Raw genomic sequence first — 12,506 nt, 5'->3', positions numbered from 1 at the left:
ACAATATTCAATACAGTCTTTATCTCCCATTTAACGGACTATTAAACCATTTTATAATTGATAAGTCAGTCAATCGTGATTTTTGTTCACTATTTATTAAATTATCGATGCATTTAACGCGACATGCAGCTAAAAGGCTCAACAAGAGCTCAAATAGCGTTAAAATAACATTGTGAAGTCGTAGAATAAAATTAGTGAATTGCGTTTTTCGGCAGATGACTCGTATTACTTTCGGGTTTCAAATTCCCCGATTCCTTAGGCGCTGTAATTCGACTGAGACTCAATAGATGGCGAATAAAAAAAAATCACGTTCGCCACATGTCAAGAAACCCAGCAAATATTTGATCAATATGTAATTTTACAATTTTTTTTAGTTTGATTTAAATGATTGATTATTTGGTAATGAACTCGAAGAGTGATTGAGGGTGGTCTCAAAGTTGAGAACACTTTCATTCATAATAGAAATATCAGCTATTTCTATTTGAAATCTTGTCCAAAAAACTTCATGCGACACTCCAGCTTCAAATACATGTATGTGGGCTTTCATAAAAAAGTGATACGGAGTTGCTTATCAAATCATTTAACGTAAATGTAAAAAAACATGATGTCTCATAAAGATAGTGTTGTGACTTATCCCTGGGTATATGCAAGATGCTACAGACATCTACTGGTGTCCCGTTGCATATTGGAAACGGACTAAATTTGTATTAGTTAAAATAGATCATTTATGGTGAAAGGTCTTATCATCCCGTCAAAAACATATGGAGGTGTGAAGAGAATGATTAAGAGATGGAAGCATGGGAAGAATGGGGAAGGTTCAATGTCTGTCCTTTGGAGAAAAACAGATGCCCTCGAGATGACTCTCACGCACTGTATGGGAGATTCATTCGATTCCAGATTTTGAAGGAGTGAAGAAGTACTGCCTAGACTCGTGTTTGTTTTTTTTCTACCTAAGGAATACCAATCTGATATGTGTGTTCTTCACTTGGTCACTAAGTTTATCATTAAGTTACCTAGATTCTCTGTTATCGTTGTTTTTTTTAACTTCTTTGGGGAAGAATGATAGCTTATACCTACTCGTACTATAGTGTGCACCTTAAGGGCTTGTTTTTACTTGCCTAGAGCTTTAATTGTGATAGGTGGGTATATAAAACAATTATACCTAATTTAAATTGATTATAGATTGTAGTAATGGATGGAGGATTCGCGTAGTATGTTGATATTGAATAAGTACCTTTATATAATAGTTACGTCTTCGACAAAAAATTATTATTACTCATGTGATATTTGACTGATACTTGATTACTGGTCCACGTGCATGTCTCACGTATGGGAATCCCCGCGAAGGGAATGGAGAATGCGTTTAAAAATAAAATATCGAATTTAAAATTTTTCCAATTCCTTGGTGTCATTCGCTTACAATAAGTAATTATACTGATGTTTTTGTAAAATATTATCAAATCCTATTATTTCATGTATTCAAGTAAACGATTTTGCAAAGACTCGACTGCTGTTAAAAAGGCGTTTTATATAACTGAAAGTTGTTTCTTTTCACTATATTTATCGGTGAACTTATTTATAAAAACCTCAGAATTGCGTAAAGTAATAACTAGCTGATCTTCTGACCATTTTAGTGAAACAATTCTAAAAAAAGGCTCCAGGTATTATTAATAAAACCTCGACATATTTCAACCAAATCCGCCAAATCCTTGTGACTTACGATTAAAAATTATCTCTACTAAACACCTTATTCTGCGGTAAACAAGGAAAACCAATGAAGCAAATGCGTTTTTAAAGGCTGTATTTTGTGGTAGACTGATACTCGTTTCCTCTGTAATAACATTTGCCATTTAGTAATATGAAACCACAGAAAATTTCACTGTTTATGTTTTTATTTTTCCTAGTGGCCCGAGACATTTCCGTTCAATAATCATATGTAATATTACTAATGCATTGAAAATTATCGATTAATTTAGGGGCAATAAGCATGAATGCAATTTGAGATGAAAAAAGCACGAGTGCGCTTAGTGCACGAGTACTTTTTTCCGATCCATGCACGAGTGCACGAATGAATTGGTCTAAAATTGTCTGGAATTTTCTATGCACAAGTTACATTCAAAGAAGAATTTCACGATGTTAGAAATTCACGAAATGCTATGTATTTGTGACACCTTTACAGAATTTTGGACCTGTAGACACTGACAGAAATTTAATCGTGACAAAATTTCTGTCAGTGTCTATTACTGTGGTTACTATTGTTACTTAATCATGAAATACCTGATTTTTAGTGTAGAACAGGTAGTGAATGAAATTCTCATTGATATCTATGCTATGTTAATGAGAAAGAGTGGAAACCGTTGTTGGATAATTAAATTACTAGGCTTTAAAAGCTTGTGCGATTTTGCTCTTTTTCATTCAACGCACTAATTCCAAATGGAAAAACGAAAAAACCAAATGCAGCAATAAGACAAGGTTTAAAATAATAATTGATTTAAATGAATTTGAATCGCCTAGAAAGGTATTCGATATGAAAGAGTAAATAGAGTGGATGATTTTTTAAATTTAAATGCTATTGCCACTGAAAGCAATGAGGTTCACCAAGTGTAGGTAACCATTTTTTTTTTATATGGAAGTTGAAAAATTAATTGCAAATCGAAGAAGTTGTGGAAAGCGAGTTTCTTCTTAAAAAGTGAGTACGACATTACTAATGTAGAGGATCAAATTTGTTTTAAAATTACAAGTTCGGTTTGTTTACAGCCATAGGTTTGGACATTGAAGAAAGGAGACATTTTCTTAAACAATTCATTAACTTACAATCCACAGCTGTTCGAAGTGCTAAATGCATCTGAAGGTGCAGAATTCCATTTTTTTAAATAATGAACAATTGCAGGGCAGCCTGTCCAGTCTCTTCTTTGGTTCCTTTGGTTCTTCGCTATGTTTTTTATTGGTGACTAGTTTACTACTTAACCCTAAGAATGCAATAAACAACGATGTCGCAAATAGTATTGCTGTAATACTTTAAATTCAAAATGAAACTCTAAATTATATAACGAAGACAGCTCTTGGATTGGTCGTGCTTAATAATGGAAATTTAAACCTGATACCATTTGGTGATGATAAAACTCGCCCGATTTGGTTCGCTATTGCTGAACAAATTTGCGACATAACTAAAGATATAAATCTTAAATTTCAATCATCACATAGGGTGCTAGAAAAAAATTGAGTTATTAGAATTAATATACATCTTTTTTTCTGAATTTTTCTGAAAATGGATATTTTTTATTAAAGATGTTCTTTCTGATAAATATCTGGCATTTTTCTTCAATAATCGGCAAATACCGCACTAAAACAGAAACCAGAAGCATTGCAACTTTAATTTATTAACATTCCAATGGGTCGCTTAAATAAGCATCACATTCTGTAGCAATTGTGGTTTTTGCCATTTTTCTTTAACGCAGATTGACTCTTGATGTTTTAGAGCTGCAGACAAATTTGCTATTAGTTTCGAAAATATGTTTTCAAACAGGGTTACATAAATAACTTTTCTGCAGTATTTTTAACAGCGAGTGTCCAGTTATTTATTACCTGAAAAAAAATCGCCCTATATCTATGTTCAAAAAACTTGGTCAACATTAGCCCCGATAATAATATAAAGCGAAAGTGCGGTTCGTGCATAAATTAAAGAACCTTTTTAGATTAATGTAGAGTGAAATGTTCATGATAGAATATGTGCTGAAAAAATAATTTATAAATTACATGCACATTATAAATGAATAACGCTGGGTTGTGAAAAATAAACAACTCATTTCTAACAAACAAGAAACATTTCAAATTTACCAAAAAATAAAGGGAAATGAATATTTAATTCGTTGAATTCTGTGTGTCGACCATTATTTTCATCCCTAATTGAATTTCCAAAAAAATCCAAAAAATTCTTAAAAATTGCAAAGAAGGTGATGAAATATTCTTTCGGATAGTAAGACTTTCATTTATCAGTGTCTGTGTCCTCGAACGAATACCTTTATCAACCGCAAAAGATGCGTTTTTCGATCTCGCAATCTGTAAGGAACACATTTTGCAGAACCCTGTAAGCACAAAGTTAAAATGCAGATATGTAAATAAGCTTCTAGAATGATTTCACCACGGGCACTTAAAAACGCCGCATTGCTAATATATTCCTTCATCCAGCAAAGTTCAAAGAAATACCAAAAGCGCCTTGATGTTAAGCTAGTACTTTCCTACAAGACAGGATTAACCATGTTACGCGAACTGTGAAATTAATGCTTTTTTCGGCAGTAATTCTGGCTAAAGAAATGAAGCTTGCGAATTTTAATATTCTTATTTAATCATGTGATGATTAATTCTTGTCTAGGACCGTTTAATTCAGGACCGTAATAATTTATTCATCGGAGCATGGTCTTTGAAAACGCTATTTTTTCGATAAATGGTTATTTAGCAAACCTACTTTTGCTGGTCTTCAATGATTTTAATTTGATTACCATTGGAAAAATAGAGATTAGATAAAAATATAAAATACTCGTAACTAATAACGGTTGCTACAGAAAAATACATAATGCATTCGTATCTAACCATCTCGATTTGAAAGGGAAAAGTGGAGGAGCGTGCAGAAGATGTTGCAGATTATCTGCAGCTTGATTAAGCTTCTAATATTGTTAAGTCTGAATAAGGAGACAAAGGCTCTTGTAATTACATCCTCCTTTCAATCCAATAATTCAATTCTTCATTGATCCCATTTACTTCATTACATTTACATCCTCTTAGAAGATATTGTAGCGTTTAGATTTTAGTTTCAATTCAATACGATCAAGAAGAAGAAAAACGTACAAGACTTAGATGAAATTCATTAAATTACGAAGGAAACGATGTTCAATAAGATTTTTGTCCTGTGATCTTCGCAAATACGAAAATGAAAATATTGATATTAGGAAGCGTCTAAGAAATTTAAGGATGAAAAAATAGAAATAAGGCGCAACGGAAAAATTTGGTCTAGTGGGACGTCAGAGGAATCGGGATTCTAATTTACACGAAGAAGAAACAATGACATTTTTGAAAAAATCCAGAATAAGTAGAGGATCTGCTAAAAGAATGATCATCGGACAAGAAAACAAGATGCTCGTAAGTATTGACGAAATCGAAGAAATAGAGCATATTAAAAATTAAGAAAACGTGATCGTTAGCGAATTTTAATAAAATATTGTGGAAACGAAGCTTGAGGAGATTCTTAAAATCAAAATCGAACTTATTGGGTTTTCAAGAAAGCGAGGTGCAAAAGAAAAATTTACTCTCGCCTTGTGGGAAAACGAAGTACATGTAATTTTAAGAAACTTTTTCTAACTTTAAAAAATCACAGAGAGAAGCGATTAAGATTTACAAAAATTAAAAAGTAACTAGAGGAATAACCATTAAGAAAGGAAAAAAATAAGTATCTGAAAACTTTGATGGAACTGGTTAAGGTTTAAAAAACGATATAATATAGAAAAACTCAAGACAATTGAAAAGATTCGCTCCTATGAGGAATTGTAGTAACAGAAAATTACAAATTAAAGAAGTGTTAGTGATGAATTGAGGAAAGACTATGAAATAAAGAATGAAATATCAGAAGATTTTGAAGAGATGGAACTGAGAATTGAGAAAAAAAGATCCCTTGAAAAACTTAACCACATCTTCAAATGATATTGAAGAGTATTATACCTCTCATAAGCGAATGTTCGGAATGTTTTTCAGGTATCCTTGGTGAGGATTCCAAAATGATCAGTATTAGCACGATATGTAGATCCAAATAAATAGAAACTGGAATTGATCTAAATGCTCATTCCTTCAAGGCTTTCTGGTGTAATTGAGACAAATCTAAAATGCTAATTACTAAATTCGAAAAACCAGTAAAAAAATGTTACAAAAATCGTGGTCGATATCAATACAAGCGAAATTCGGCCCAACTATTGCTGCTGCCACTAATGGGGTTAGTCTTATTGGCAAATCGAGAAAAAAAAGGAATTGTTACTCGTCTATTTGTTATAACAAAGGAAGTGAATAATTAAGTAACTGTGATGTAAGTGGCGCAATTTAGATTCGCCGAGACGCGAATTGAAGCAGTGAAAGCATTTGTTGACAGCATCTGGTAATTTCAATTACACACCGCATTAGAGCACATAGACGAGGTAGTGATTCAGGAGCGTGCATCCTGTTGTTTCTTGATGTTGTGTACATACATCAAACTAGTTTGTTCAATAGGGAAATTGTGCAAACTGCGTGACAAATCTTTTACCCATATGTGAACCCATTGTGTTACAATCATTTGTAATTTGGATACCGATAATTCAGCATCAAATCTCGAAAATCAGTTGAAAAATGTGCCGACACAATTTTTCATCACTTCTAGCAAAAAGGGCCGTAGCCAACGTCTCAATAAATTATAAATGAACTGTTAAGTATGCCGTAATTTTGGAACATGTAGAACGGCCAAGTTGGTCATAATGAAGATGTACACCGCGAGGTGTCTGAGATGCGAGGAAGAATCCCCTCAAGGAAAACTATAGGACACAGGGACGCACAACATAAAAGCGGGGATCTTCTTCTGAAATTATCTCCGAAGCTTCTTTTCACAGACTAATGCCCACCGTGCAAATAAGAAGAATTCAATCTCCGATATGGGCAGTAGGTACACCACTGAATTTGACCAAGCCATAAAATCTGATGAACCACGCTTAATCAAAAAGTGAAAAAAACTTGTTGCAATAGCAGTAAATTTAAATGTAACAAACGGTAACAAATCTTTTACCTAGTTTTAATATTTTCGCGCCAATTAAGCAGATCCAATGGCTCTATGTAGCAGAATGAAACAAGGCAGTTGCCAAATAGTAGATCGATTTGATAGTCGATTATCGTTAGGTGGGGGATTGTATATAAGCTTCTTGCTCAAAAAATTCCATGTCAGTAGTTGCTAATCGATAACTTTAGAACATTCCTTGTAACACTGCGCTCAATGACAAGATATAATGAAACTCCACGTGGGATATAAGAATCGGCTTATTTTTACGTTCGTTGTAGTGCTGTTGTGTATTAGTGCCAGTGTTGGGCGTCACATACCGATAGACTTTGATCTTGAAGCATCGGCCGCGGAACCTCGTCCCATCGTCATAGAAACTGGACCATCAGCTGAAGCCTTACCTTTGGTCTATAATGTGGAACCTTCTGCTGAACCCGCTGTAGCAGACCTCGCTTCAGATCCAATTATTAGTGGACCTTTAACGGAGGCTAGTGAGAAAATTGAAAAAGTCTTGACTCCTGCTTCGACGTTTACTTATTCCAACAATAATAAGGTATTTAGCAAATTTCTTTAAAACAGCACGAATCCTTTCTCTGTTGCTGCATCATTAGCAAAACGAGGACACAGATCGGGAACCTGCAGAATCGAAGGTAGACGACCTTCGTCCTGATCCTATAGAGTATCATGAGTTTCTGGCGGCGGCTAGTGCCACGAATGAGAAAAAGGAAGTACCCGATAAGAAGACGAATCCACAACCGATAATTGAAAACGGTGAACTAGTTGCCGAAAGCAAGCACCACAAACAAGAGCACAAAGACGAAGGTAGAAGCTATTCATGGGGACCACATTTTTGAGGCTACTTTGATAAAAATACCTTTTTAGGAGGTGATGGGGAATTTGAAAAGGGAGGTGGTAAAGAATTCCATGCCCACCACGATGGGCACCATGGAGAAAAAGGCGAGAAAGACTATAAGGGACACCATCACCATGAAAAGGGCCATAAAGGACATCACGACAAGGAAAACCACCACAAGGAGTACGATGAAGGAGGGGGAGACAAAAAAGAGCACCACCACGATGATGGATACCATGGGGAGCACTTCAGGAGTCACGGAGGTAAAAAGGGAGCCAAGGTATTTCAGAACCCACATCAAAAATGTCTTAATTAAATTAAACATATTATTCCAGTATAAGGAAGAAGGCGAGCATAGTAAAGGCCATAGCACCAAAGGATCTCATAGTATCCACAAAAAAGACGAATTCGAGAAGAAGACTGAATTCTTCGAGGAGGACCATGAAGGTGGCGACAGTGAGAAACAAGGAGGGTACAGTCATTCTGAAGAGTTCAAAAAGGTCAGCAATTATCACATCCACGCACAACATATCAAAAATGATTTTTTTTAGGGTGGTCACTCCAAATCTGGCCACAAGCATGGAGGTCATCACAAAGAAGAACACGGCAAGAAAAGCGAACACCAGAAAGGAGGACATCATAAAGAAGAACATGGTCACGATGAGAAAGAAGGGCGAGGACATCACCATGCTCATGACCTCCAATGGGGTGAAAAAGACGGGAAAAGCGATGGGAAGAAATGGGCTTTCAAGAAAAGCAGTGGCACTGGTGGTGGTGGAGGTATGAAGAAAAAGAGAATTTCTGTTTTCATTAATAATCTGCCTCCAATGGAAATCTTTTATATACATGAAATATTTCCGTTGGAGATAAATCATCAATACATTCCTATACAGAAATATGCTTGAGAGTTCCCAAAACATGAGTTGGAAACATTATCTGTTGATCCATCGATTGAAACAGAAAGAGTCCTGATTCGTGGCTTACAGATAAAATGACAATTATCCGATTGATAAGTTGATGCAGAAATATTCATCAAGAAGGACAAGTCAAATTGAAATTGCCAGGACATTTTTGGATTTGACCATCGACTGCAATAATGCATGTTTAGATTATAAAGATCTCTGATAAATTTCAATTCGATGTAAAAATTAGAATGAGGAGGCTTTTCTTGCGCCTTGAAGGCCTCAATTTTCTACAGGAAAAAAATAATTAACGTTTGAATATATTATAATACATTTAATTAACCAAGCTAGGTCTAAAAAAATACATGAAACTGCATTGTTTTCAGGTGGTGGTCACGGCCATGGAGCTCATTCTCACCAAACTTACACAATTCAACAACCACCAAAAGCGAAACATATCCACGGCCCAGCAGCTCATCACTCTCATCAAAGCTACGCTGTGCAAGAAGCCCCTGCAAAGAAAGCTCCCCCTCGACATCCATTCCAAGGTTACGATATCTCACCAATATCCACATTTGTACTACCTCTTGAAGAGGGGTCTGGGGTGAACGAGCCAAGACTAAAGTCATCGGTTAACAGCTACGGACATCCGAACAAAAAGAGCGATGCTTCAGTTCAGTCCAGCAAAGTCAGGACTAAGAAGCGAAAACCTACCCCTACTGACGATTTTCTGGCAGATAATCCATTCAGCAGCGAGACAGACAGCAGTAAAAGTGATGACATAATCTCCACAAGCTCCTCAATTGATGATTACATTCAGAAGGAGCTTGACTTGATGAAAGCGCAGGCTCAACCAGCTGAAGAGTCATCTAGCAAACCCCCACCTGGAACCATCACCAAGAGGAGGAGATTGAAAAAAAGAAAAATGGTGAAAGACGCAAACTCGCAGGCCAGCTCATTATATCCCAAGGGGTCTAAGAAGAAGTGTCATAAGAAAGAGCGAGTATCTGTCGTTCCCGAAGAAAGTAGTCATAATTTCGTTATTGTTGCCGCAGACGATGCTGTCTAGTTGTTAAACGTTATCTGTTGTTGTTTTTGTGTTTACTGTTGTTGTTTATGTGATTTTGTGTTAATTCTAAAGGATGATTATTTAAAAAAAAGTTGAAGTGGGCGTTGAAATATCAGAGGCATGTCTTTGACACACTCATCTGTTAATCTAATGTCAGTCAGATGTTTGATTATAAATAGAAAATGGATTAATCAACGCTCTACGTTTATGGTTCACCGTCTACTGTGTTTTTTAACGATCACCTGTTTGTTTAACTGATCTATCGACTGCTATCCAGCTGTAATGAAACTACAGTAGCTAATTCGTAATCACCAAATTAGATGGGAAGACTGTAACTTTAACCAAATACGAAAAAAAAACCATTAGAAAAAGGAAGGTCAATTTGCTACGCAAACGTCACTAGTGAAGTGACATATGGGAATTATACGTTGCACGAAGTGCGGTTAGTTGTAGTGTTAAATACAAATTATAGTCTTTAAGTTGGTACTAAATTAAAGCTTTATTTTTTTAATGTAAAAGTTATTGTCCCACTTATAGATAGATAAAAACTGTAAATGGACCAAAATGAGTTTGGTTTTTAGAAAAGTTAAAATATCATATGCGGAGTCCCTCAGTTATTGCATTAGTTCCAGTTTAAGTTATACAACTGAAATTCTAGACTAAATATTCAAATGCGAAAAATTAAAAGTAAAGTTGAAAATTGTGCTTTTCTCGAGATCAAAACCCAATTTTAAAATACTGCTTGTTAACCATTAATTTCTTGGAGATCTTCGTCTAAACTCTTTCACACGTCTTTCATCCAAAACTCAGATTTGGGAGGTTTGGGAATTATTACGTTTATATTTGGCTTGCTAACAGGCAAGTTTTAAGCATTTTTGAGGGTATTTAAAATTCAATACCAGAAAAAAAAAACAAAAAGCATCAGAAATTGCTTCATGATAAATGGTCAACTTTATATCCTTGAAATACCGAGATTTTCATTTAAAAAATAGCAAGTTATGTCAAATTTTTAACATCGAACTCTGAACGTCCATTAAAAATGCTTCACATTTCTTGTAGATCCTATAGTAACTGAAATATCTAATGAGAAGAATACAAATTATCACCCTGCACAGGGTGTCCCACCCCCTCAATACCTTTTTGTTGTTTTTTAAAAAAAATTTTGGTATGGAAAGAACATCATTTGGTAACTAATTAATATTTTGATTGTCATTCTTTCACCTTAAGGCTCTCACCTTCGATTTTTTAAAAATTTAAAAAGCACTATGCTGTTTGTTAGAAGACTCATTTTAATCTCTATACAGGGTGTTTTAAAGGTACAGGCCGCTACTTCAGGGGTGTATTCTATACATTAATATAAGATACCGGCACCATCTTTAAATCATCATAACTTTCTTAGAAAACAATTAAAAAAAAAAGTAGTTGAACTTTCATCTTATATTAATTTATAGAATACGCCCCTGAAGTAGCGACCCACGCTTTTGAAACACCCTGTATAATGGTCAAGTCAATATATACCAGTCTTCTAAAAATGAAAGAAAATCCTGAACTTCATTTTTTATTAATTTAATCGCGATGTTAACTTTGCTGACTGCCTATACTAATAAATGTTCACAATGACCATTGACTTATTTGCATATCCGTCGATACAACTAACACTCCAAACATTGTCGTGCTTTATTCTACATTTCTGATATTATTAACATCCACTCCACTCCAGTCTAGATAAACTGAGACTGGACTTCAAGATAAAAGATAAAGAGTCTGGTTAGTGCTTACAACTTACTTTTTCGAAGGTAATATTCAGGACATGATTTTAGTTCGAATCAACGAGTAAAATTGATATTTTGAGTTCTAAATGAAAAGATAAACATCACTGACTGCAAAAAAATCCCCAAGAAGATTCGAACTGACCATCGACATCTTGTGAAGTAACTAAATTGTCGAGCTAAGAAATATGATTCCTAGTTGAATAACCAATCATCAATGTGATGTCACTCTTTCATAGAATTTGAACTAGTGAATTCTAAAAATCCCGGGCTCTGCAAGAACTCTCAAATGAACAGTTTATAAAACATGAATTCCTAAAAGGCTGTGGCGAATTTGGTTAGGAAAGTTTTTGTGAATAACAAGAAGCTGTTCAAATTAATGAATTTATTTCGATTTTTTTGTACTAATTAGTTGATTATACAATGCTTGTTTTTTCGAGCGATATGCTAGACTTTCTTTGTTTTCTTACATCGACAAATATTTATGATTTAAGGGTTTAATGCTTATAAGGCGATTTCATGACATTCTGACTAAACTCCATTATTCGATTTTTTACGGAAATTTACACAAATAATCACTTACTAATATAATCAATGACTAATATCAAACTGCCTGCTAAATCAAATAAATTTTGCATATTTTGTAATAGTGCCAAAACGTCATTAATGGTGGCGTAGAGTGTAACTCAATACTTTGGTCAACTTCTTTTTGTGTCCAAACTTTTTCAAGGGATTTAGGAGGTTAATCATGGACATATAAAAAGAAACTAAACGTTAACCAATATCACAAGTAGTGAGCACCAATTTTTAAAGAATATGAGGTAAATTAGGTAAAATTATCAAATGCTAATGTCTTACCTTAAATCAACTTTTTAAAATGGCGAAATCGATGTCAAAAAACTCTCGTTCCACAGCGATTCAGTAGAGAAGTTTTCAGTGTCTCCCACACTTTATGTATTTATATTCCATACATTTTAGTTTTGTTATTGTTTGTTTTTTTGTTTTCTAACATTTTGCTAGGTGTTCAAGACGATGACTTCTAAGAGCGAGAGATTCAATTCTTTTTTTTTTTTAAATGACCCATCTGAAAGTTCTCAGATTTAGTAGGTGAACCAAGCATAAACAG

At 34.7% G+C, this 12,506-nt stretch overlaps 1 protein-coding gene across 1 annotated transcript; it reads left to right on the top strand.

Annotated features, from left to right (window-relative positions):
* Positions 1 to 6,581: 6,581 nt before the first annotated feature.
* Positions 6,582 to 10,206, top strand: LOC136414010 (uncharacterized). The gene is made up of 6 exons (XM_066397795.1): positions 6,582 to 7,340; positions 7,399 to 7,609; positions 7,670 to 7,920; positions 7,976 to 8,140; positions 8,192 to 8,420; positions 8,929 to 10,206. The coding sequence occupies exons 1-6, from the start codon at positions 7,017 to 7,019 to the stop codon at positions 9,609 to 9,611; spliced, it is 1,863 nt and encodes a 620-aa protein (XP_066253892.1). The 5' UTR covers positions 6,582 to 7,016; the 3' UTR covers positions 9,612 to 10,206.
* The last annotated feature ends 2,300 nt before the right edge of the window (positions 10,207 to 12,506 follow it).

This window comes from Euwallacea similis, chromosome 16 (assembly GCF_039881205.1).
Source record: "Euwallacea similis isolate ESF13 chromosome 16, ESF131.1, whole genome shotgun sequence".
Lineage (NCBI taxonomy): Eukaryota > Metazoa > Arthropoda > Insecta > Coleoptera > Curculionidae > Euwallacea > Euwallacea similis.
The sequence above is the reverse complement of the archived record's forward strand: the minus strand, read 5'-3'. Positions and strand labels throughout refer to the sequence as shown.

What these genes read in the sequence shown, in the direction of transcription:
- LOC136414010 (XM_066397795.1), top strand. Translation starts at nt 7,017, where the DNA reads ATGAAACTCCACGTGGGATATAAGAATCGGCTTATTTTTACGTTCGTT. An exon ending in CTTATTCCAACAATAATAAG is followed by an intron (nt 7,341 to 7,398) that starts GTATTTAGCAAA and finishes CTGCATCATTAG; the next exon opens with CAAAACGAGGACACAGATCG. An exon ending in GAGGTAAAAAGGGAGCCAAG is followed by an intron (nt 7,921 to 7,975) that starts GTATTTCAGAAC and finishes ATATTATTCCAG; the next exon opens with TATAAGGAAGAAGGCGAGCA.